The sequence below is a fragment of the Gadus macrocephalus genome, chromosome 16, assembly GCF_031168955.1.
Source record: "Gadus macrocephalus chromosome 16, ASM3116895v1".
NCBI classification, from domain to species: Eukaryota; Metazoa; Chordata; class Actinopteri; order Gadiformes; family Gadidae; genus Gadus; species Gadus macrocephalus.
The window spans coordinates 14,541,615-14,567,288 of NC_082397.1; the positions used below are offsets into that span (position 1 = coordinate 14,541,615).

The 25,674-nt window shown below is 43.2% G+C and overlaps 2 protein-coding genes across 4 annotated transcripts; both read left to right on the forward strand.

Annotated features, from left to right (window-relative positions):
• The first annotated feature begins 172 nt into the window (after nt 1-172).
• Nucleotides 173-13,315, forward strand: si:ch211-235m3.5 (BICD family-like cargo adapter 1). Its single transcript, XM_060074417.1, has 10 exons — nt 173-826; nt 1,731-1,946; nt 5,834-5,953; nt 6,301-6,447; nt 7,028-7,210; nt 9,281-9,436; nt 9,874-9,948; nt 10,737-10,849; nt 11,158-11,278; nt 11,847-13,315. The coding sequence occupies exons 1-10, from the start codon at nt 584-586 to the stop codon at nt 12,093-12,095; spliced, it is 1,623 nt and encodes a 540-aa protein (XP_059930400.1). The 5' UTR covers nt 173-583; the 3' UTR covers nt 12,096-13,315.
• Nucleotides 13,316-13,775: 460 nt separating this feature from the next.
• ube4a (ubiquitination factor E4A (UFD2 homolog, yeast)) lies at nt 13,776-24,911 on the forward strand. Of its 3 annotated transcripts, none has more exons than XM_060074414.1 (21): nt 13,779-13,905; nt 14,829-14,909; nt 15,052-15,292; nt 15,571-15,747; nt 16,657-16,769; nt 17,293-17,445; nt 17,711-17,870; nt 18,260-18,462; nt 18,640-18,831; nt 19,425-19,758; nt 19,994-20,120; nt 20,424-20,740; nt 20,968-21,100; nt 21,357-21,544; nt 21,705-21,805; nt 21,931-22,044; nt 22,346-22,520; nt 22,644-22,824; nt 23,164-23,311; nt 23,431-23,588; nt 23,733-24,911. In XM_060074414.1, the coding sequence occupies exons 3-21, from the start codon at nt 15,166-15,168 to the stop codon at nt 23,866-23,868; spliced, it is 3,237 nt and encodes a 1,078-aa protein (XP_059930397.1). In that variant the 5' UTR covers nt 13,779-13,905; nt 14,829-14,909; nt 15,052-15,165; the 3' UTR covers nt 23,869-24,911. The 3 variants fall into 3 exon arrangements, with proteins under 3 accessions (XP_059930398.1, XP_059930397.1, XP_059930399.1); XM_060074416.1 differs by having other exon boundaries at nt 13,808-13,905; nt 14,734-14,909; XM_060074415.1 differs by lacking the exon at nt 14,829-14,909 and having other exon boundaries at nt 13,776-13,905.
• Nucleotides 24,912-25,674: the final 763 nt, after the last annotated feature.

The following is a 25,674-nucleotide window of genomic DNA, read 5'->3' on the forward strand; positions in this document are numbered from 1 at the left end:
TTTTCCTTTTTTCATTTACCTGGAATATGTTTCCCTTGATAATGAAGCTAATTTAATTAGCTTCATTATCAAAAATATAACCTATTTGTATTGCTGTTTCTTATGTCGACATTTTAAAACTAGGCATAGCCTACTTCCAAACATCAGCCGTGTTATTTGTGCTGTGTTGTGGTTATCAGGCTTACTCAGAATGGCATATCTATGTCTTAAATTGGCCAGCATATTTGAGTTGGCATTGAACAGGTGTGAACTGGACGTAAATAATCAACGGTTTCTTAGCGACATACTGTTTTAGTGACGTGTTCTACCTTTGGAGGACATCACCTGCAAGTGACAGAAGGTCCGCCCCTTTTCGCTAGAGCCCGTCTTGAACCCTGATGGTATCTCAGAGGCAGTGAGGTAGACCTACAACAAGGTGCTCATTGTTGTGAGGAAACCTTATCCTTTTCGATTAAATTAATTGGCCTATCGTTAGGGCTGCTACACGACTCAATTTAAGTCAATATTTAATATTATATATTTATTAAAGTCTGTCAAATATATTGGAAATATTGGATATTTAAACGACTGATTAGGATACATCATGGATCGAATGGATCAATTGGGGTTGAAATCCATGAACATGGAGTTTGAGGACGGCTTCTTTGATTATGGGACGGAGGAAATAACAGATGATCAAGACCCGAGTGAACTTCTCGCCGCTTTGAAACAAAAGGAGGAAGAGGTTATTTTGGCAGCGCAGCTGGGAAACGCATTGCTGCTGGAAAACCGTCAGTTGAAAGATCGGAGCGAAAAGCTTCAGGAGCAATGCACAGACAAACTTGAGGTAGGTTTTTCTTTAAATACCTCTTTAAATTGAGTTTTGACTACATATAGTAATGTAAGAAGGCTATATATGACTTCCGTGACGTGGAACAGATTTGTGCACCATCACCAAGATAAAGAAATATTCATCTACTCAGGAAATGTCGAAGTAGTATTGTATTCTTTGCTTAAAAAGTGCTTAATATTCTCCCGAGTAAAGTTTTCCTTGACTGGTCTTTACTTGTTGTAGTGCGCGTTGTGTGCGCGCAAGTTTGTCTCGTTTTGGATGCAATGCCACAAGTTAGTCCGTGGAAAACCTCCATGCACTCTGCAGGTGACACTGGGCGGACGCTGAACCAATAGCAGACTAGCCGTTTTTACATTTTGGGACTTAACATTTAAGGTTTGCACAAATATTTATGTTTGGCAATATGTTGCCACAAATATGACATCCAATAGGAATTCTGGCCGTCTCATTGGAATAGTTTTAGATAAACAAAACGTAAGTGGAGTTTGGGCCTGATGCACCACAATCTCCCTCAGGGCTTAAATGTTAGAGGTTTGTGAATGTTTAAAAGTGTTTGTGGTTAACAAAATAGCTAAACGTTATCTCACACAACTGCATATTTCTACCTCATCACATAACTAATAAAATAGTTGAATTGCCAAGTGGACAACCATCTCCCATCTCAATCTCCCATCACATCATGGCTTGGGTAGAAACATGGGTTTTTAATTTTACTCTTCTATATCAACAAAATATATTAAATTTTTTCTGCTCCTCAAGACAACTCCATGCATTTTCTTATCACACAAAAACTTTAAAGTTTACGTTGTCACTATAAGTTGCACCAGTCTACCCCATGTCTTGTGTACTAGAAAGCCGCGTTGTGTTCTCTGATCTTCTCTACCTCCCGCCCCGCCAGTTGCTGGAGCAGGGCAGGCATGAGCTGCGTCTGAAGCTGACCAGCTGCCAGTCGCAGTGGGAGAACCAGGTGGGGGAGCTGGAGCGCGATGTGAGTGAGCTGAGGGCCCAGGTGGAGAGGCTGACTCAGGCCGTTGACGAGGCCGAGAGGGAGAAGGGCCAGGCCCAGCAGCACCACGCCAAACACGCCCAGCGACTGCGAGAGCAGCTCCGTACCGTGAGTGCTCCATCGCGCCACGTTGGTTGATGAACGGCAGTAGGGTTAGGTGCGGCGGAGGTATCAGTTCAACAGTTTATCTGTCCTCCAGCAAGGCCACCATTGTGTGTGTGTGTGTGTGTGTGTGTGTGTGTGTGTGTGTGTGTGTGTGTGTGTGTGTGTGTGTGTGTGTGTGTGTGTGTGTGTGTGTGTGTGTGTGTGTGTGTGTGTGTGTGTGGAGGAAATGTCTACTATCTGCATATGAAATCAAATGTAGATGCAATATGATCAACCAAAGAAAAAAATCCTCAAACCATGTACTAGGAGGTTGAATTGAACTCAGTGGGTAATCTAATGCCAGGTTCCTGGACTGGATGGACACTATGTATATAAACAGAGTCAGGGATCATGAGCCTTGTTTGAATGTAGCTCTAGGCTAGAAGGAAACCACAATACACTATGGTCAAGAACCTTTTTGCTTTTATTAAATATGACACAAATAAAATGGTACCCATCAATATGTAACCTTTAACCTATGTAACATTTTTAATCTTCTTAAACCTTACAAATAATTAAACCTTAATCAGTTATATAAAAATGTGTTGTGTAACCAAATCGGGCACTGAACGCTTCATGGTTTCTTATCAATTAGGAACAACAAGGTTCTGATTAGAACGGGAGGACAGACAGACAGGCAGGCCGACAGGGATAGCTTTGCGCCACATTATTATGGTGTAACGTCAACAGCAACAGAGGATTGACAAGCTTTTCAGCTATGCGGGGTGGTTGAAAGAATAACTATGTAATGGCTAACTTGCTAGCATGACATCAAGTATATTTAAAATCAAGCATTCCCCCAGGGTGTCAAAGTCCTGAAAATAAGGAACTATGCATAAGGTGACCAGAGCAGACCAAAGTCTGTCAGGAGCAATGCCAGGAAATAACTTAGTAGCAGAAGCATTTTTCTGTTCAAGGAGAAGGTTGTATTGAAGAGAAGGAGAATGTCATAGAAAGGGCTGTTTTTGGCTAAGTGGAATCAGCTACCATTCGCATAGAATAGATTTTCGGTTTCTGGAAAACCCCAAAGGGAGAAAGGAAACCTGTGTTGAGGAACATGAAGCGTGTGAAGTCTGCTGGCTCCTTCTGTGATGACTCCAGTCCATCTCCTCTGGAGGTGGATTTGAGTTCCCCTCCTGCAAAGTTAGCAGCAGTGGCTTACACGGTGAGTGAGTCAGATCCCCCCTTACACTCACCTGTGGAGGGGATTATCTGCATGGTAAGATTAGGGGGGTTTATTTACAGTTTATTTATAGAAAAGGAGGTTGAGATTGCCTGTAAAATAATAAATGTTAAGGTATATTATTTTGGCAACTGGTAATCGTTGAATTTGCCACAGATAAGGAAAGTTTCCCGGCTTAAAGGCTGGGATAAGATTGGTTTTAATGGAACTCGGTATCTCTGAGAATCTGCCATTTTAACCAGAGCTTTGAAAGAATGTAGGGGAGGGAGTAGGTATCATCATGGAAAACTAGATAGGAGTGAAGACAACGCTTACCACAGACCTCTAACTAGTAACCTCAGACTGGTAGTGTCTGGAGTTATGCTTGATTAGAGTTTCCTATTTAATCATGTGGTACTACTGAAAAGGAAATTGTGGTGTGAAAAAGAACAAAGCTAGTGTATACAATACATATAGCAAAGGAAGGACCAAATGTGATGTTCAGATAGTAAATAAGTAAATGTTTAGGGGGATTTGATAGAAAGATATTTTTGTTGATTATATTTTGCAATCCCAATAGATAAGAGTCTGGCATAAACTGTGTTTTTACCCATCACTGTTTATTTGGTGTGGGGAGGTGATCCCATGGAGTTGCTGGCACATTGCTGAGAGGGGCTCAATCATAGAACTGATTCATCTAAACATGCACCGCCTCAAGGTTATGTGATTTATATACCATCTGAGGCATCAAAAAGAATGTGGATAGACTTTGAAACACTTCCATTTCTACTTCGTTTGAACACATATCTTTGGCTTCATAACAAATCACTTCTCAGAAATGCTGATATTGAGGTCTTGTTGGGACAAAGTGTTGGCCTGTAATGGAAGTATTGAGTAGTTTCATAAGAAAATACTCAAGTTTGCTTGGAATATGTGGTCATGTAGTCAAACACTGTCAGAGACGGATAAGACTATCTACAGTAGCAACAATAAGAATAAATTATTCAGATTAGTTCGAAAATAAACAATGCATATAAGGCATAAATAATGGCCAATGAATAAACCTGTTTCATTTAATGTATTGGTCCCAGTGAGTCATAGTTGAATCTATTTTAATCCTAGTACGCTTACCAACAGCTTAAATAAAGCTACTGTTAAGACCTGTCACATGGTCACTTCCTGCAGGCATGAGTGGTGGGCAGAGGAGGCAAAAGTACACACAGTCTTACCCCAAGTAGAAGTACAGATACTTGGGCAAAAAATGACTGAACCTCACGTCATAGTTATATAATTGGAAGACTGTTAAAGTCAAACCGTTCCAAATATCTCAAAATAAAACACAATATACTGAGGACACCAGACACCTGTAACATGCTTCACGCCGGGCTTCCGTTATTTTTCAAAAGAGTGGCCAGGTTTGAGGCAGCCCCTGACCTTTTGGCTTCTAGTGCAGAGCGTCCTGGGGGCTCGCTAACATGAAGCAGAACACAATATAGATTCCCCCCCCCCCCCCCCCAAACACCTCTCTATCCTGGGGGAAATGGCTTGTTTGGGTCACACCCTCAGAGTGATCCCCGCCGTGCTGCACCAATCGCTGGGGTACTCGGCTGTCGTCGGACAACCCGGCATACTGCTTCGGCTGGAGGCTGACGTTTTGGGGAAGGGGGGGGGGGGGGGGGAGGGGGTGGATGGGGGAGCGGCAAAGGGGCCCTTTGAGGGGACATCCCCCTGGCGGGTCCTTTGTGCTCCCAGCAAACGGAGCGTCCTCCTTCCAGCCGGGGGACTCTGTTAATTCCCAGTGGGTCGCTGCCTCTATTGTGAGGACGCGGCGTGCCTCTGTGCTAAATGGTCCCCATGGGGGATAATGGAGGCTGGCGCGCGTTCCCCACCTACGCACCACGCGTCTCCAAGCGGGCCCCTCAAGATGTCTTTCGGTTTCCCTTTTGTTGTCCCGCTATCGGCGCTCAGCACGCCCACATGAACCTGCGGCCTATCCCACAACACCCTCCAGCCCCCCCACCCCCCAGGCTTATCCTTTGTACCCATTTACGCAGGTAGTAATACAGATGTTCTCTTTCCCCTCCCCATACCCCTGCCCGGCCACTTGGTTGTCTAATGTGGCACTGCCATGTCAATGCCATGGCCAAGATGCCCGGCCCCTGGCTCCATCTGCCACACAGTCTGGCCTTTCGTCCTCTATTGTGTGGCATTGATGGGATCTGACAGGGGCCCGCCGAAACGCTGAGTAAGGGGTACGAGGAGTCCCAGGGTGGGGCGGAGTGGGGATTGGGACAAAGATACTAGTCTTTCATCGTTTGGGAGCAAATTGTTACTGTTGGAACAGTCGTGTGGTTGTAGAGTCCACGTTTGATGCCATTTTATGATATTCAAAGGAAGCCGTCCCTATTGTTTTGGTCCCTTCATGCTTCAGAAAATGGGGACAGGGGGCTGAACCAGCAGAGGTTTGTCATCAGGCAGAGTTGAGTTTGGCCCATGGAGCAGAAGAACACAACATGACCCCTTTAATCCCAACATTGAAAGGCCAACTCTCAATTTACTGCAAAGTATTTTTATTTCTGTGGTAGGCTAACTGATGGTTACACTGCATCATAATTAAAAGGCTTCAATGATTTCCCTTTTTTTTAACTGCGCCAGTGTTAATTGCCTTGGGTAAATGCTGTGTTGGCAGGCCATGGAGGTGGAGAGAGCCATGTCCAGTGAGCTGCAAGCTCTAAAGGAACAGCTCAACCAAGCGGGAACCCATAGCAGTACCCTTGACGACGAGCTAATCAGTGCCATGAGGGAGCAGGTAGGAGCGGCCTTACCCACCAACAACTGAAGTCACTTTACATTACACATGACCTGAATTGCTTTATTTAAAATAGGATATAATCATTTATAATTGTATTACATTTTTTATTATGAATAAAGCTGATACTATAAAACCATAGTCTAACTCAATCCTAACCCGGGCTGGGTATCGCCATTGATTTCCTAAAGCTATTCGATATCGATTCGACCGCTCCCATTTTCATTGGGACTGTTTTCAATGGCACTGGCCATTGAAAACCATTGATTTTATAAGTGGTAGCCATCACTGGGCTAAACATTGCAGTGTAACATATGGGCTAATCTGGCATGCCTGGGCCCATCCAGGTGATGCGTCTGACCCAGAGGGAGCAGGCTTTGGAGGAGCGTCTGGCGAGTATGTGTCAGGAGAACGCAGAGCTGAGGGAGAGCCTAGCCTCCATACAAACTCAGCTGGCCCTGCAGGACCAGCACAACCAGCAGCAGAGCCAACAGGTAGACACACACGGGCGGGCGCACGTATGCACTCGCACACACGCATGCTGAAATGATACACAGGTACTCAAACACAATACAAATACTCTCAAATGCTACGAAGAAGAAGAAGGTACGTTCATTATACAGAGATATGCAAACACTTCCAAACCCACACGGTGTAAGTGGACTGAAAATGGCCAGGGCAAGAACTCTCTGTGAGTTACTTGGGTTTCGGTCAGATTTTGGAAGCACTACCAGGTTATCACCTCATCTCTGCGATTGTGTCACTTATTACTTGTAATTCTGGATTCCAGCACTATGCTGCAAAATTTGCAACGTCATTCGTTTGGCATTAGATTGGAATGTAGTGTATCAGGATTTTCTTCTGGCCGTCTTTGAAGGATTTTATAGAAACATCTAGTAAACAAGTAATCTGTGCCCAGTCTATTGCACATGTAGGTTTTGTTTAGTAATCCCTGATTTATTATATGTAGGCACCCTATATATAATTTCAACTGTATATAATAAGCATTTAAAATATTATAGTTTGAACAGTTCTTAAGTGTGTGTGTGTGTGTGTGTGTGTGTGTGTGTGCAGCTGAGCGAGGCGCGGGGGGAGGTAGCGAAGGAGCATGGCCGATCCCGGGAGCTGCAGACCCAGCTGGATGAGCTGCAGGAGGAGGTGTCCTTCCAGGAGGCCAGGAGCCACGGGGACTCCTCCCTGCTGTCAGAGCTGGAGAGCAGCCTGGCTACAGCAGAGATGGGCCTCAGCACAGAACAGGTATGGAGCCAGAAACTCATACTTTGAAAGGGTGCATTTGAACAAAAACACAAAATAGTGACCTGCTTTTGGTGCTGCTGAGCTGACTGCAGTGTAGCTGAATGGTATTCAAGAGAATACAAAAACGAAATGGCATTGCTAGAGGGTAGACAGAGATCATAATCTGTGACTCTATAGACGCATAACTAAATGACCTCCCCAGAACCGATCATTCCTGCTCAGCAAGTTGCTTATCTCAAGTCAGGGAAAGTGGAGTTCAAATGTGTTAGGTTTATTTTACAATTTTATTTTTTTTATAAACTCGTTACTATTCCCACATGTAGAGATTTTCCTAAAGAGGGAAATTGTATCGATTAATTTGAATCACAATTTAAGGAGCTAACCAAATGCACCTTGCAGTTCTGCTGATGGAATCAAATGCACACGAATGACGTGTGCCTTTTGATCGACCACAGTTCAGGAAGTCTTGCTTCACAGACATTGAGGGCAGGTTTTATTCTTCATAGTCATTGTTATGTTGCTACCAAATCAGTGACATCATACAGCAATAAAAAAACAATAATTGAAAGACTAAACATGACATCACACAAGCACTAGTTGTTAAAGGAATGATTGATGGTGCAAAGGTGTGATTGATTACGTCTATATTTTCCATGTACTTTTCCATAATTTTTTTTGTTATTTTATTTTCCACGTAACGCACAGTTGGGTAGAGCTATCAAACTAATGTTCAGGGATTTAGTTATAGACTTACAGGCGTATTAACCTACCCTCTATTAAAGAAAATGAAGATCCTGTCTATAAAGTCTTTAAAGCTTTCCTGCACAATATATTCTTGTGTTACCAAAATAATAAGGCTTGGCTTGAGGCGGCTACTGTTGGTGAGGCCATGTGATTTGATATAACAACAAAACAGTGATACCTGAGGTATGGCAGGTAGGAGGTGCAACACTGGCTTTACCTTGGTACAGTTTAGTTTGCAACAGTGGGCCAATTCTGTGTTGAGTTGTCAACAAAGACTACAATGTACTTTAATAAGTAACTGAGTTCTCATGGTCAAGTGTTTATTTGTGTTGGCATTCATGCCCATTTGAGAGCCAGAGTAAAATGGTATGGAGACACCTAATCTCTTAATATCCTTTGATTTTTGTTTTGATTTCCAGATTTCACTTCTCCCACTGGCATTAAAATGTCTCAATAACTGTATTTTATCTCCATACTGGAACATAATGGAATTACATCCTGTTTGTCCAGTTCTCTGTGTGTTGGTATTCACAAGACTCACTTTGCAATGGTATATACATAAACATCCTGACTTTTAATGTAAAAAAGATATATAAACGACACAAGAACATGGGCTTTCAGCCTAGGGGATCAGGATAAAGCTCATTGCAATAATAACTGTAAAAGGCAAGAAGATTTGTCTAGTTCTTACTCTCTGATTGGCTACTGTGATGTTGTGTTTTCGTATCAGGATGATGTGATTTATAACTACACCCAAGAGCCATTCACCACACATCCTGTTCCCTACAGTTCCTGTCCTAACAATGTAGGAATGTTTCCTTATTGGAAGACTGAATACACGTTTGCGTGTCTATTGTACATTCACCGTTAGATCAGAGCCGTGACAATAGAAAATCTTTGAGAGGTCTATAATCGGATTTCAAACACTAACGGTTGTAGCGTGTAGTGTGTCAATTCCTTTGTTTCATTAGGTATTATAACGCTGTAAGCTAGGAGTAAGGCAGACTACCACGGTGGTGAGTGTAGCATGAGGTCACCGTGGATGATATGCGATTGAGGACATGCTGATTCTTTTTTTTAATGAAGGAGGGGCCAGCACTTGGTTTGTCGTGGATAGTTTCGGTCCGCCTCTTTCGCATGCTTCCAACGGCCTTACAATCATGCCACAGTATCTGTGATCAGTCGGGGTCATGTAGGGCAACCTCCAGCTTCCAAGAAGGATTTTGATCTTATTTTTCAGCATGTATCAATGAAGCTTTAGCCACCTATTTACCGCCAACTACAACCCAAAAGCTTAAAAACGAGGTCCTGCTTTTATTCTCTTAGGTGAGGCAAGAAGTGTCTTCGGCACTCCAGTTGCTTCTTCCGTTGACCCGGGGCACGGATGCACCAGGTTGCCTTCCTGTTGGGGGGGACATGAACGCCTTGCTCTGCCAGCTGACGGACACGGCAAGAAGCCTGGCCGACTCCGGCTGCCCACAGGTGAGTGCGGTATATTCAGTTGCCAGAAGCTAGCTGGAAAGGATGCTGTTGCTATTTGACATCAATGTTGCTTGACAATAGCAGAGGAGTTGTATATTATGTAGGTCAGCCTCTGAACGGTGCCATAGAAAATGTGTAATACATCCTTCTGGTAGACAGAGACTTATATTATATATATTATATTGACATTTTATTTTGCAAGTGTTGTTTTTTCCGATAGACCATAAACAACTTGAATATACGAACACAGAGAAAGCCTCCCCCAGGGCAGACAATGAATGCAAATAGGTCAACGTTACAAAACTCGCTATTTTTTTGGTAAATCTGTGTGGAATGCACTGCCTGATACCAGATCCTCCACTCACTCTCTGGCTCTCTCTCTGTCTCGTTCTCCCTGCCTCTCCTTCTCTTTCTCTCTGTTAACGTCTGTCTTCTAGGAGATGAATTCAGCCTTTGTGGATTGGAGGAGTGATCTGTGTGGGAACCCGAGCGCTTCAGAGCTCCGGGATCAGGTAACGCAGAGACAAGAGGAACAGCTTTGTGGAGGGTAGCGCCCGGGGCGTGCTTTATTAGTTGGGCTCTCCGGGTTTCAGTCAATGCAACCGTGCTACTGGGACAGTAGTCTTTCCTGTTGAGTTATATATATATTTGTATATATATATTATATCTTTCCTCTTGAGTTATATATATATATATATATATATATATATATATATATATATATATATATATATATATATATATATATATATATATATATATATATAGATGGATATACATACATAGCATTATTGGTTGAGCCTCTTCCACTTGATAACAAAAAAAAAGTACTTTCATTTTCTAAGTGTAAGCTTCTAGTTGATTCTATAGTGATTAACATAATAGTAATGCAACGACATCTTCACAACTCAATTATTTACAACTCAATTATTTACATATTCATATCCGAAAGCACTGTGGAAGTATGGAAATGCTAGTATATGTCTACTAAAGCTTTCCTTTGGCAAATGAGGAGCAAAAAGGACACTTGTTAATTAAAGATCCAATAAAGCAGTTCAATGAACAATTGATACTCGTAAAATAATTGAAAATAGGTGTTAAACATCACTGAAAGTCATTTAAATCACTTTGAGCCAGAACATTGTTCAAACCAAAATCGTTTGACCAGATATACAGGAAATTAGTGCTCTTTACATTGTCTGCACTCTCACCCATAATTAGGATATGTGCTCTTACCAAACCTAGAGCTAAAAGGTTAGCAGTGGTGTGACTTTATTCTTTGGTGTTTCTACCTTTCCAGAACACTGATTTGCAGGAGAAGAATGCAGAGTTGCGGACAGAACTGGAACACCGACAGGAGCAGAAAGAGGTCGTACAACAGGCCATCAAAGATCGAGATGAAGCCATAGCCAAGTAAGCTGCTACACAGTGTTGTTTCTTATGCATAGCCATTTTTACGTTACAAAATACATGAATTGATTAATTTTATGCTTTTTCATAGTAATCAAAACTACAGCTTAATATGGTGGAACCAAAGCTATGTTTAATTTAGTGCTGAATAACACAGCTCAATGCTTTCAGAATTGATCATGAGCTTAACGATGATGGCAGCTATACAAGATGGCTTTTGCATGTTTGCGTAATACTTTTACAATAGAAATGTTTGATGGCTGATGTATTTAGCATTGTGGGTTAATGACTCATTGCTTTTATCACAATAGGAAGAACCTAATGGAGATGGAGCTTGTGAGGAGTAAAAATGAGATGATGTCTCTGAACAACCAGCTGCTGGAAGCCATCCAGCGCAAACTGGTGCTGTCACAGGAGCTAGAGGCCTGGCAGGTAGGGTCTTTATGAAGGCTGAACATGTTACTATGCTGTGTGAGTGCTTCAAGGTCCTGTGCAGCTAAAGTGGTCGATCATGACATTAACACAACCAGCCAGAGCTAGGGGTTAAATTCCCATTGGCTTTACCCATGCTCAAAATGTGCACAACTGTGACATTGAAATTTGCTTCTGATGAGACTTTCGACCAAATGGTAAAGATATATATTTTGTTTTACTAGAAGACCATTATCAATGTCTTAGATCTGAAAAAAAACACCTTGTTAATCTCAAATAGGCCTACTATCTCCTCAATGGCTGATCCCTGACATGTCCAACCCCCTTACAGCCCTGTCAGATGCATGACTAATTATAACAGGTGTTCACAGACTTTTGCCTGAGCCATGACTAATCCATTTGCTTAGCGACTGGGGACCTCTAGTGGCAAGAGTACTTTTTGTCTGATACGAATGGGGAACATTGTTATAACTTGTATATAACTCTTGTATGATTCAACAAACAAATTATTGAAAATACTGTATCCAATTCTCACCCTAATTCCTACTTGTACACGTATCAAACCTAGGAGGACATCCAGATCATCATCAACCAGCAGCTGAAAGCACAGCAACAGTCAGAGCAACTGCAGAGAAATCCTCCGCACTCCAATGGCATGTCCTTCTTCAGAAAGCCCAACACCACACCAGCAACCTCCCCTCGGACCGGCCAGCCCACCCCGCCCACCTCCTGGGGGTTGGAAGTGGACCAGGAGAAAGCCCAGTCCCCCTGGAAGCAGTGGCTCAGGCTGGGCAAGCGGGCGCAGCACAGCAAATGATGTGGAGCAGCACTCACTGGAACACCGTGTCACACACACACACACTCACACTGGCGTGGAGAGCCAGGCCAGTCAGAGAGACTGCCTGGCGGAACATGGGGCCCAGATGTAGCCGGGACATCCTACAGGGATAGAGGAACCAAGCAGACTCAGGACCAGCAGCCAGGACCATGTGTTTATGAGTAAATGAGTTTACAATGCAACTCCTTCAGCTCCACTGTTGGAAGTCCGGAGCACCTGTGAACAAACCAATGGGCAAATGTACATTTGTCTACATTTCATTAAGAAGCTAAGCCCTCCTTAAAATAGGGAATGTGACAAATGGAGACTTTTTTTTCTTTTTTTGTAAGACTATTACACCTGTCACTGTAAACATATAAAAGCTTTTTTGTAAAACAACAAAACTATCACCAAACTGTACACGTAGAAGTTTGTTGGTATTTTTGGTAAGCAAAGTTACATTATTTAATAGAAGATTATTGCAATTATGAAAGGAAAATGGATGGGATGACTTCTTAGTTTATACGATAGCTGTTATCTATAAGATTGTATTTAGTACTTTCGTGTGCAAAACCCCCTACTCTTATATATTATTTGCCAAGCAATATGACTGAAAATTATGATGATGATGATGATGAGGATGATAGTATATATCGGTTAATCATAAATAACCTAGTCATTGTTTTTATTTTTTTACATTTTATACTATGTATAATATCAAAGTTAAAATGGTATGTTGGTCCACACTTCACTTTAGTCGCTATTTTTGTGTCTTATGTGTTGAAATTTACATTTCAAATGATATGAATCCAGATTCCTACAATATCACAATGCAAACCTAAGAGGTTTGATTCTTCGCAACACTCAAACAGGTTGTTGCAACTGTTTACACTAAAGTGTTAAAATAATAGAAGGAATGTTGAATATATTACTCTGTTGTAATGTACATTGATGTAGCCTGAAACCGCTACACACTCACCTTTATATCCATCATCACATTTTAAATAAAGTATTGACAGAGAATGACTACATTGTGTGTAGAAAGTGTTTATGCAATCAGAGCAGAGATTATTGCAACAATTGTTTGTTGATAATTTGTTTGACAACAATTTTACAATTGTTTCATACAAAAAGTACATCTGTTGCTAATTTTTGTTTTTATTGTTTGTTGATATTTATCTTTGCTATTGTTCCACACAATTAAAGTAACAACCAAACTATTAATTTTTTTTATTTGCCTTAAGGTGTTTCATGATTTAGTATATCCTAATCTGGCGGGCCACTACTCCCCGCAGCTGCTGCCTCTAAAGTGCGCTCTACAAAGGCTTTCAAGAACGATGAAGCAGAACCTATGAGTTGGGCAAGGCCCTTTGCTGCCCCCTGTTGGATACAAATATATATTTTTACATACACCTTATCCTTGCAACAGTATTTTGCATGTCATGGAGAAACGCCACACAAATGTAATGTTTTTATAACGATAAAGATGTCACCTTCAAAATATATTCAGTGCATTCAGGTAATTTAGAAGGAGCATTTTAATAGTGTTTCAGAATCCAATGTTTTTTTGGTTAGCCGTTAAATGTATTATTTTCTTATTGATGTTACTTATAGTTTAGTGGGTGAAGATACATTTTAATGTTAAATTAAATTGGTGTTAAATGTGGTGTATATTTCAGTTTATTCAGTATTTAGGCTGGAGAAGCTTTGTCGCACTCTGATGACGTGTACAAGAAGTGAGCGCTGAGGAGCCGCAAGGTTTGGCAGTAGCGTATTTCCTTCACAATACACCGTTCTACTCTTCTACCAGGTACGAAAGCATTTGGTCGATGACACGTTTATAACATACTCCGATAACCAGTGATGACAGTGTAGTCGTCTGTGGGGATGGTTGCAAAACCCAGTGGTGTTGACCCTACAGGAGGCTAGCTAGTGCGGCTACAGGCTACATAAGGACTACTATGTTTGACAGGTGAACCTTTATTTATGAGGGCAGTGGCTCCTAGCCTCTCGGGACGCCAGGTTTACCTGTCTGCAACTGAAATGCGATTGGAAGGTAGTTTGTAATGTTGATACGGGCTATTGCGACCTATTAGTCGCAATTACCTCAATGGAGAGTCATATGCAGGGGCATAAACGTCTTATCTGATTGTATTTACGGCCATCACCCCACAAATACTGCTCCTCTACAGACAGGTAGGGTCACCCTCTTTGAATCTTCAAGCCATTGGTTTCCAAAGAAAACGCTTGTCATGTAGGAGCAACTCTCTTTCTTAAAGTCTGAAGCGTCCAGTTACTTCAGAACGCTTTGAAATATTGTATCATTGACAGAAAGCTCAAATACATACATGTCAAAAGTTGTATTTTTGTAAAAACCATAAGCATTCATATATAAAGAGCACGATACAAGTTATCCGTAGAAGTGCAATATTGGTGAGTTTATTGCTATAAAATACGATCATGTTAGAGTAATATTTTCCTAAATAGGTATCTCCATGGTTGTAATTGCAACGTCCTCTTAGAAACTTGCGGTTAGATAAGGACATGCTGCAGTTGCAGACCTCATTTGGTAGCCCGCAATGCATAATGAATGTTAAGTTTATCCCAAATTCAAGAAATAATGTGTCCATCTGAGCAGAAACACAACGTAGCAGCACATCATTCAGTCAGCCTTCTGTCTTGATGGCTCCATGCTTCAGTTCCTGAACCCACGATCCACCCTTGTATCTTCAGGAATATAAATAAGGGAACCTATCATTACCAACGGCAACTCCATACAGAACACAATTAGATAGGATTGTGCACCGTTTGAAGGTAATTGAAAGTCGTTACCAAACGCAGTCATGTTTGGGACAAATCAGATTTATGTTATTTACGGTCAACCATCTATTTTGATAACCTTTGCATCAATAATATTGTTCACATTTCTAAATGTTGTTGTCCTTTTTTTACCCAGGCCTTCTACAATATCTTCTTAGTTTCCACCTTTCTTCCAAGGCCAGTCTTTTGGCCTCCAGAAGCTTCTGTTGACTATCCTTGAATGGATTGAAGCGTGTGGAGCCCTAGTGAGATGACTGACCAGGGCAACAACAACCAGAACATATCTTGCAACCCCTTTGCTGCCCTCTTTAGCTCCCTGGCTGATGCCAAGCAGTTTGCATCCGGTCAGCAACCGCCGCTTTCAGCAGAACCACCATGTGAGTGCAGTTCGACTTTCAGCATTGAACTTGGGTTTTCTAGGATTTATAGTTTGGCTAATACTCTTATTGTTAATCTTATTAATTGTATACATTCAATAGCATAGCATAAAAAATACTTGCTCACAAATTATAGCAGACAAGCTCAACTCTGAGTGAACAGGGCTTTTCCCTTTCTTTTCCTACATATTTGTTGTTGACATACAAGCCTATTTTCTAGTTCATCAAGTGCAACAATGCATACCTGCCTTTTTATTTCCGCTCTTTAAACAAAACAGTGGAAGACTCGGGCGAGAGTCATTCAGAGTCGGAGAACTCTGTGTCAGACAGCATCGATGACAACGATGATTCGGTGGCGGAGATCAGCCGCTCGTTTCGGTCGCGCCAGGAGCTCTGCGAGCAGCTTAACGTCAACCACATGATTCAGAGGATATTCCTCGTCACCCTGGACAACAGTGAGTCTAACACACTCTACAACGTGTAACATACAATCTGCTTTTTTCCTGCTATATTTTTAGGTTGCGGCAAATCATTCAATTAGAATGATGTCTTACTGAGCTTCGTTAGACTTCTCTTTGGCCCAATCCCATTTCTACCCCTTACCCCTTCCCCTTACCCCTTCAAAACAAAGGGGAGGGGGAAGGGGAAGGGGTAAGGGGTAGAAATGGGATTGGGCCTTAGTATTCCGTATCAGATTTAGTGAAAGACCCTGCTTCTGGTTAAACAGTCATTTTGATTGTAACTGTGTAGCATGTTTTCCTGAGGCAGTCCTCATGACATCATGTCATGTCATGACATCATGAGGAAGTCACACAATTCCCTAAACCCCTTCATGTTCTGGCTTTATTAACCATAAATCTGTCTGAGGAATCGGGCAAGCTAATTTCACCAAAGTGTGGTCTTTGTTCGTGGCCAGTATCCTGTGTGCTCAGGTGTGTTGCTGACTGCTTCTGTGCCTCATGCAATTCTAATTTGATGTTTCCAGTAAGCAAGAAATGACTCACCCTGCTCTGAAAGGCTGCAGGGATGTAAGGGAGTGTAAGATGACTCTGGTGGCGTCTTCTGGGACAGCTTAGTGATGAGTCAGGACGGTCCGGTAACAAGGAATAAAAGGCCTCAGTTATTGTCTTTGGTATCCCAAGTCTGGCTGAAGTAAATATGAGCAAAGTAAACAAGGATGAGGTTAGAAGCTCATTAGGTGAGTTCCGCAGTGTTAACTTTTAACTTAATTTTTAGTGTTTTAATAAAAAATAAAATTAATGCAATTATACAAATATGATTCGAAATGAACATTTTCAGTTTTTCTAATTTTGGGTTATTTAGTTACGACTAGTATGTGCTCAATATACCTTTTGTCCTCCTAGGTGACCCAAGTTTGAGAGCGGGAAACGGCATCCCTGCTCGCTGTGTGTTCCTGGAGGAGATGGCGGCCGACCTGGACGGTCAAGACTGGCTTGACATGGACAACATCGGACAGGTTGGTAGTGCTGAAAATTCTCTCTTGAATGCTGGCCTGTGAAGTCTTTAAAGACAGACGTTCAGATTAGCCAAGGACGATGGTCACCCATGACTCATTCGTTCAACCAGTCTCCATGCAGAGGGGCGTCACCTTGTCTCAAAGTAGATTAAAGGATGATTAATTCTTTCAATGCATTTTCGTCTTAGTGTCTGTCTTATAACTACATCTAATAAAGTCCCATATTTCACTGTAATTGTTTAATGCTGTGGTATGTTTAATGATTATCAAAGGGGCAATGAATCAAGGTATATTTAAAACGGACATCAAGCTAATAATTTCAGTATTTCAACAGGGAAGGGTGATAGCCTATTCCAAAATGCAAAGTCTTAATTTCTACCTCTGGCACTTTGGTTTAACTGATTGATAAAGCTTATTAAAATACAAATATCTAGAAACTTCCCATATAATCATTTTGCGCTATCATTTTGTTGGTTTGTAGCAGCGATAAACAATCTGTGTGTTTGGGTCCATCCCCTGCTAGGCTCTGTTCACCCGCCTGCTGATGCCTGAACCGGGACACTACCTCATCTACATGACCTCCTGCAGCGCCGTCAACATGTCGGCGGACCGGGACGCAGGGGACAAGTGTGCCATCCCCTATCTGTTTGCCTGTTACCAAAGGGCCAAAGAAGAGGTGCCTCAGCACTAGCGGTTTATTTTACTATTGGGACTAGTGGAACTAAACGATGAGATGTTTTGTATTGCTCTGATTACTTGTATTATTATAAGAATTAATATTACTATTGTTAGTATTTCATTGTTTTCTTCATAATATAGTTTGGATTATGTATAAAGTATTAATTTGATTGATGATGGATGATTTAAAAAAGAATACCGGCTAGCAACTTAGACACTCAATCATTCCACATCATTGTAACAATGTAAATAAACTGCACCAGGTGACGAAGGTCCCAGAGAAGTTGCTGCCCTTCGCTGTCAGCTGTAAGGATCTGACCGTGGCCAACACCAGGACGGTCCTGCTCACCCCCGAGATCTACACCAGCCAGAACGTCTACGAACAACTCCTGGACCTGCTGCTGGAGGGACTCACAGGATCACGTAGGTTTCTAGTTCCAAGCGTCAACTCCTGCCTGGCTCTTTCTTAGGGTCCTTCTTCAGTCACTTGGAGGACCTTCTTCCCTGGTTTAATGTTCTTCCTCTCTCTTTTTGCCAGATTACACTAATGTGTACTCTAATCTCCTGTATATACCACTCCGTCTCGAATGTTCTCTAATCCTGTTACTAATATCCTGTTTACCCTACTGTTTGTTTTGGTTGTACTCTAATCTCTTGTAAATGCTACTGTATCTCTGTGTTGTACCCTAATCTCTGGTATATACTGCGGTTTGCCTCTGTTTTACTCTAATCTCCTGTGTAGCCTACCGTATGTCTCGGTTGTCCTCAAATCTCTAACAGGAGATGCTAATGTCTCCTGTTTTAACATGTAGAGCCGGAGGAGATGGTAGAATTCGTGGAGGAGGTGATCGCTGGCCTTCTGGCTGAGCAGGAGGTGCGTACCTTCGGAGAGGTGATGGGACCTGTGCTGGACATCTTCCATGGGCGCGTCAAAGACATGGACCTCTGCCAGCCTCTGCTGTACTCCTACCTGGAGGTGCTCCTTTACTTCAGCCATCAGAAGGACATCGCTATGGTCTGTACCACGACATCGTCACCTCTATTGTGCATAGGATCTGCTTTATTATCTTGTACCCACACAAAGGAACAACCCAACGCATGACGCCATAGTCTTCCAACCTAACAATGTTCCCGTATGAGGTTTGACATCCCCTGCCCTCCGAGTCTTGACGTTTTGCTATCCATCGTGCAGGTTTTGGTGGAGCACATCCAGCCCAAAGACCCGTCGAATGGTTTGCAGTACCAGAAGAGCTTACTTGGTGCGGTGCTCAGTATCTCTTGCCTGCTGAAGACTCCAGGCGTGGTGGAGGGGCACCGGTACTTCACCAGCCCCGCCCGCTCCAGTGCCCAGGAGACCAAGATCCAGGAAGCCAACATACACCAGGTAAGGAGAGCATACCGTTTTAAGTCAGGGATAAGGACATTGGAAATAAATGAGTCCTTAAAGTAAATAATCCAATACGTGGACAATCCAAATACTGCATTGATGTTTTTATCCATCCTCCAATGATTTTTTGCAGCTAGGAGATTCAATTAGTACAGGGAGTAATGCAGATGTCATTATCATACATAATCAATGATAAGAAAAATTCTGCTGTTGATGGCGGATAACTGACTTACTCAAGGCAATCGTTTTTCCCATACATTCATTAATAATACAAATATATTGACTTATTTAAATGTGTGAAGCCTTAATGTAGCGGGTATTGTGAACTCAATCAGTAAATCAAACTGTTTTCAAGACAAATTTAAGAATGCTTGATAAGAGTGTTTACAGACTCAAACAGTAGTGATTTAAAAAGCAAAACTACAATGGCACTAGTTATAATAGTAAATCGATGATGAGGAGGAGGATGATGATTATTCTATCTTGGATTCATGAAGCGCCTTTCGAGGGACTCGAGGACGGTATGCACATAGGACAACCATACATTATTTATGGGACGATGATTCTGAATGACGTCCTGCGGTCTGTAGTTCATGGGCCAGTTCCACGCCAAGCTCCACCAGACGCTGAAGAACCTGATGCAGCGCTCCGGCGAGACGCGCCATCTGCTGCTCTCCTGGCTGGGCGGCTGCCTGCAGGCCAACGCCGGCCGCACCAAGATATGGGCCAATCAGATGCCCGAGATCTTCGTCCAGATGTACGCCTCGGACGCCTTCTTCCTCAACCTGGGCGCGGCGCTGCTGAAGCTGTGCCAGCCCTTCTGCAGGCCGCGCTCGCCCAAACTGCTGACCTTTAACCCCTCCTACTGCGCACTCAAAGAGCTCAGTGAGGAGGAGCGGCGGAACCGCAACGTGCACGCTCGGGGTGAATACACGGCCGTGGAACAAGAACCCACAGCAACTTTATTCCCTTATTCACTAGATGCTTTTTTCATTTCTTTTTCTTTGTGGAATAATTTTGTCGTAAATGTTTTTGTTTAGGATCATTTCTTGTTGCTCCAGTATTATAACACAAGCAGAGCTATTTCCGATTCCTTTTACACGTACAGCCATGGGGGGTTGAGAGCGAGACTAGATGATTCCCTCTTTATGCCCACCAGGCCTGGACAAGGAGACGTGTCTGATCCCCTCCCCGCCGCAGCACCAGGCTGAGTTCTGCCAGTCCTACAGCCTGCTGACAGAGAACCTCATCCTCACACAGCTCACCCTGCACCTCGGCTTCCACAGGTACACGCACGCGCACGCACGTTCATACACGCACGCGCGCACGCGCGCACGCACGCACACGCACACAAGTGTTCAAACGCAAGATGCAACACATGGAATATTAAGTCAGCGAGCGTGTTCACCGCCCACACTGACGGCAGTTTCACCGCTCCCATCCCAGCTCGGCATATGTCCCTTATGTTCCCGCCATATGTCAGCAATAACCTCTCCATCCTTCTCCTCTTGTCTTCTCGCGCACCTGTGTGGGGTACACATCCATCTCTATATATAATAGCTGTGCTTGTCCGTGCGTCCACCTTCCAGGCTCCACGAGCAGATGGTGAAGATGAACCAGAATCTGCATCGCCTCCAGGGCACGTGGCAGGAGGCCCAGCGTTCGGGCAGCCCCCTGTCGGAGCAGCTCCTGGAGCAGTTTGAGCGGCTCATGGTCCTGTACCTGTCCACCAAGGCGGTGGCCACGCAGCCCGCCATGCTGCAGTGCTGCCTCAACCTGCAGGCCTCCTCCGCCGCCCTGCTGGTGCAGCTGGCCGTGGGGAACCAGGGCTCGGGCTTGGAGCACGTACCCCTCACCTTCCCCCTGGCGCCCGTACACAACGGCACCGTGCTCTGCTACGTGCCAGGTGTGTGTGTGTGTGTGTGTGTGTGTGTGTGTGTGTGTGTGTGTGTGTGTGTGTGTGTGTGTGTGTGTGTGTGTGTGTGTGTGTGTGTACCGTCCAGTTTTAACGTCGTTTTCATTGCCTTTTTGGATATGCACTATTTGATTTCAGTGCATTAATGTTGTTTTCAGTCAGGCCGACGATCAGTATTTCAGGTAGTGACGTACTGTTTTTTTTTTTCATCTTTCAAGAGTTTTTTGCTGAGAACCTGGGAGATTTCTTCATCTTCCTGCGGCGATTTGCGGACGACGTTTTGGAGTCCTCTGCTGAAAGTCTCGAACATGTTCTCAACTTCATCACCGTCTTCATGGGCAATGTAGAGAGGTACATTTCAATGTTTCAGATTCAAATGGCAATCACAAGTTCAAGTGACCGCCTAGATGTATGCTGGATAGATAGCAGCCTACCCAGTGGACTGTAGTAACTGGTAGGCCCATCTATCCATCATACATCTTGTTGGGCAGGGCAGGTTCTAAAATGGCTTATAATGGCTAATGATGCCCCAATCTGATAGTAAAGTGGGGGCCCTTCAAGAAAAGGCATCAGATGTCATTGTCAACCTAACTCACCTACATGACAGGATGAAGAATCCCCACTTGCGGGCAAAGATGGCGGAGGTTCTGGAGGCAGTCATGCCCCACATGGAGCCTGTTACTCCAGGCGCTACTCAGACAATGTTTCAGCGCGAACGAGTCTTCTGCGCCTACAGACACGCAGCTCAGCTGGCTGAGGCGCTCATCGCTGTGTTCGTAGACATAGAGTTCACCGGTGAGTCATGGTAGGAAGTCCACAGTAGACACGCTATTACATAACTGGTCCCTTGAGGTTCTCATGACACAACGTTGACCAATACTTTAGGAAATCATGCATTAATGTTTATGTAAAATAATTCTTTCCCTCACTTAATCCCTCACACTCACCTAATCAGGTGACCCGCATCAGTTTGAGCAGAAGTTCAACTACAGAAGACCTATGTATCCCATCCTCAAGTATATGTGGACCAAGGAAAGCTACAGGGAGAGCATCAAGGTAGGACTCGCTTGCAACATTTCAGAGATAGACATTTGTTATTAGGAATATAATGTAAAGTTATGTGGAGGATCTGGCAACGGCATCAGTCAATGTTTTTGTTAATGCTCTTCTCCCGTCCTCAGTGTCTGGCTGCCTATGCTTCTGTCAACCTGGAGGCCATGAACCCTCCTCTGTTCCTGAGGTACCTCAACCTGCTGATGAACGATGCTATCTTCCTGCTGGACGAGGCTATTCAGGTGAAATTGGGCACGAAATGTTGCACAATTTCCATGGCTTACCATTGCATGATAAAGAGTGACTTTCTGAACACCCAATTAATATAAGATGCGTCTGTACTTTATGAGCCCAGATGAGAAAATATGTTAACGATGATGGGTCTCTCAACGCCCTCTCAAGTGTTAGACCGCAATCATTATTTATTAATGTGTCACCCATTTTATTCACTTCATTAAACCCTCCCTCACTTACAGCAGTGACGGTGCCATTTTTTTGGTCTTCAGCTCATTCGATTTGTTGACAACAAACCTTCTTCTGCAGTACTTGAGTAAAATAAAAGTCCTGCAGCTGGAGCGTGACCGCGGAGAGTGGGAGGGGCTCGCACCCGACGCCCGCAGGGAGAAAGAGTCCAGCTTGCAGATGTTGGGGCAACTGGGACGCTTCCACAACATCATGTCCAATGAGACCATCGGCACGCTGGCCTTCCTCACCTCAGGTCAGACCAGACAGAGATTCCGGCTCTGTGAGCGATGATGTCGTTATTCAGGTGCTGCACTCTTCCTCTCACCATTACTAAGACCCGTGTTTCTGTTTCGTTGGCCCTGACTGACTCTTGCAGAGATCAAAGGCATCTTTGTGCACCCATTCCTGGCGGAGAGGATAATCTCCATGCTCAACTACTTCCTGCAGCATCTCGTAGGGCCCAAGATGGGCGCCCTCAAAGTCAAGGACTTCAGTGAGTTTGACTTCAAGCCTCAGCAACTGGTCTCAGACATCTGCACCATCTACCTGAACCTTGGGTATGTTTCAAATATATTCGTTTGTTTCTTCATCCCCTAAATGAATGCCAGATGTAAACTTGCAAGACCTTTGGTACGTCTCTGTTCATCAGATCTGTTCTGCGTCAGAAGGGATCATAGCAGGTGGCTGAACTGTATTAACATTTATATTTTTGGCAGACCGATGACGCATATCGTATCTGTGTTTTTCCAAATCACAAACGCACATTCAAACATAACAAGCCCTGTGTTGATTCTGCTGTTAATTTTCATATCATCAAGACATACAAGTTAACACCCGAGAAGACTTCCAAACGCTACTTAAACAGGAAGTGTTCTTTATGCTCTTGTCGTTGACAGCGATGAAGAGAACTTCTGCGCCACGGTGCCCAAAGACGGGCGTTCTTACTCCTCCATCCTCTTCTCCCAGACGGCCAGGGTGCTAAGGAAGATCAACAAGCCTGGAGACATGATCATCGCCTTTGTCCTTCTCGCGGACAAAATCAAGGTGAGGGAGGCACTTCACGGTGCCGTTCGTATTGAGGGTTTCCTTTTTATACATAAATTCAGCTTATATTTGGTTACGTACATATTATATATGTACTGAAAGAAAGATTTGTTCTGCAGTCTCATGCAGACAGGCATCAGCAGGAAGAGGAGACGTATGCAGATGCACCAGATGAGTTTCTGGACCCCATCATGTCCACCATGATGCTGGACCCCGTTCTGCTGCCCTCGTCTAACGTGACCGTCGACCGCTCGACCATAGCGAGACATCTACTCAGGTCCGTTGCTTCTGCCTGGCTTGTTTGAATGATGAAATTCTACTATATAATGACAGACTTCGGGACATGATTTATGCATGAAATCATTCTACTGATTCTTTTGCTGCTCTCTGTGTCACTAAATGTATTGCTTCTCTTTCACAGTGACCAGACAGACCCTTTCAATCGTAGTCCTCTCACCATGGACCAGATCAGGCCGAACGAGGAGCTCAAACAGCAGATTCTACAGTGGCTGGCCAAGCATAAACAGGAGAGCTTGCAGATGGGCCAGAGTGGCTAAATTTGGTCACTCCATGAGAAGATCAATGACTGTAATTCTGTTATTTCCCCCCCCCCCCCCCCCCAACCTCTACTAGTCTAGCCCGCTCTTTTGTCCCTCGGCTTGATCCATGACGTGCTTAGCTCTGTGGAATGGCTCGCTCTCTCCCCGTTCAGAGTGACTTTCCACCAGTCTCACACGCAGCCTTTAAGTTCAACTGACTTGCCCAGGTTGTGACGACGGTCGAGAACAAACTCTGGCCCTGTGCTGTGAGGAGAAGGTCGTCGTACCTCCATCATTCACGACGATGAAAAATATCATCATGGTGAAACAGCACAGTATAGGCTCTCCTGCCTGTCCGCTAATATCAGCTAACTACCAGTTCGTTGTCATTCTAAACTGTGACTTTAACAGGATTTGATCAATGTACTGTTTTAACCTCTGCCTGTCTCGTTGGTCTGCCAAAACATGCTTTTTTTACTGAAGAGTTAAGTATTTTTGGAAACTTTGAAACTTTTGGAAGACGGCTTAACAAAGGATCTTGTCTTTTGTCCATACTTGCAGCATAATATAAACGTGTTCAGATACCAAATCAAGTAATATAACATAGAGAACCCCTTATAAACAATAGTTTGTGGTATTACAATAAAATTGTACGGCAAACCGTTCTCAACCTGTGGAGCTGTTGCCTCAAAACAAAGAGCCTTGCATTAAGGTTAATTATTCAAAAAAACGTATTTCATACTGTAAGAGACAACATTACCTTTGGCATACAAATATGTGTTTTAGGATATCGAAAGAATGAGAAGTACAATACATATATAAATATATATGAGAAGCTTGACTAGTTTTGGGATATAAGGTTTAAGATGGAAGGAAGTGAAAGGTGTGTAAAAGAATATGATGTGAGTAAGATTATGTTTTTGGTGGCATGCATTCATGTTGAATATCTACCAATTGAATAATCACTTGGTTCAAATATAATGAAGTTTTCATTGTGATTATGACATTCTTAATTTGGGTGTACAGTATGATTCAGAAATAAAAGAACTGTTATTATTTAAGATATGGGTATTTGTTATAGTTTCACTCAAAAATATCACCAGATTTAACCTTTTTTGTTTCACAATTTATAATTTGTATTTGATGTCATTTTCTGTTTAATATCCTGCAAGACTATGATCATGTCTTCCACAATATCCCTCTCACCTACCTCCGTTGTGTATCAGAATGCAGTGCTTCCAAAGGGGGAGAATGGTTCAGAAATCAGGACACAGAATCGGGAGAGAATACATGCTGATTTGTGTCGAGAGTGTTATGTCTCCAGTCTGCACATTGGAAAGCATTAAGCAAGGTTCCTAACCGCCAACCGCTCCTAATGACCTGTATCTTTAGTCATTCACTTTGGAAAAGAATTGCCTGCTAAATGACTAAATATTAGGCCTAAATTACTCATTTTTTAAAAAATAACACGGAATTTGTTACACCAGCGACTACACTCATGATTTAGAATAAATTAAGAAGTGTGTGTGTGGTGTGTGTGTGTGTGTGTGTGTGTGTGTCCATTTAAGAACCCTTGGACTTCTTGCTGTTTAGCTGTGGATCTTCATAGAAGATCCACTGAATAGCATTCTGGACCACATGCTATTCAGTTATTCATGATATTCATACGTTTAACCGAATAACATCAGGGAAATGATGTCTAAGCAGTGATGTGTTATCTCTTATTCATCAGCAGTGTTGATGAATATATCATCTCTATAATCAGAGATAATACATTTGAATTTGATACCTGTGATACATCATTCTGGTATTCATTTCACGTTT

What these genes read in the sequence shown, in the direction of transcription:
- si:ch211-235m3.5 (XM_060074417.1), top strand. Translation starts at nt 584, where the DNA reads ATGGATCGAATGGATCAATTGGGGTTGAAATCCATGAACATGGAGTTT. An exon ending in ACCAGCAGCAGAGCCAACAG is followed by an intron (nt 6,448 to 7,027) that starts GTAGACACACAC and finishes GTGTGTGTGCAG; the next exon opens with CTGAGCGAGGCGCGGGGGGA. An exon ending in CGAGATGAAGCCATAGCCAA is followed by an intron (nt 10,850 to 11,157) that starts GTAAGCTGCTAC and finishes TTATCACAATAG; the next exon opens with GAAGAACCTAATGGAGATGG.
- ube4a (XM_060074415.1), top strand. Translation starts at nt 15,166, where the DNA reads ATGACTGACCAGGGCAACAACAACCAGAACATATCTTGCAACCCCTTT. An exon ending in ACATGGACAACATCGGACAG is followed by an intron (nt 16,770 to 17,292) that starts GTTGGTAGTGCT and finishes ATCCCCTGCTAG; the next exon opens with GCTCTGTTCACCCGCCTGCT. An exon ending in CTGCACCTCGGCTTCCACAG is followed by an intron (nt 20,121 to 20,423) that starts GTACACGCACGC and finishes TCCACCTTCCAG; the next exon opens with GCTCCACGAGCAGATGGTGA.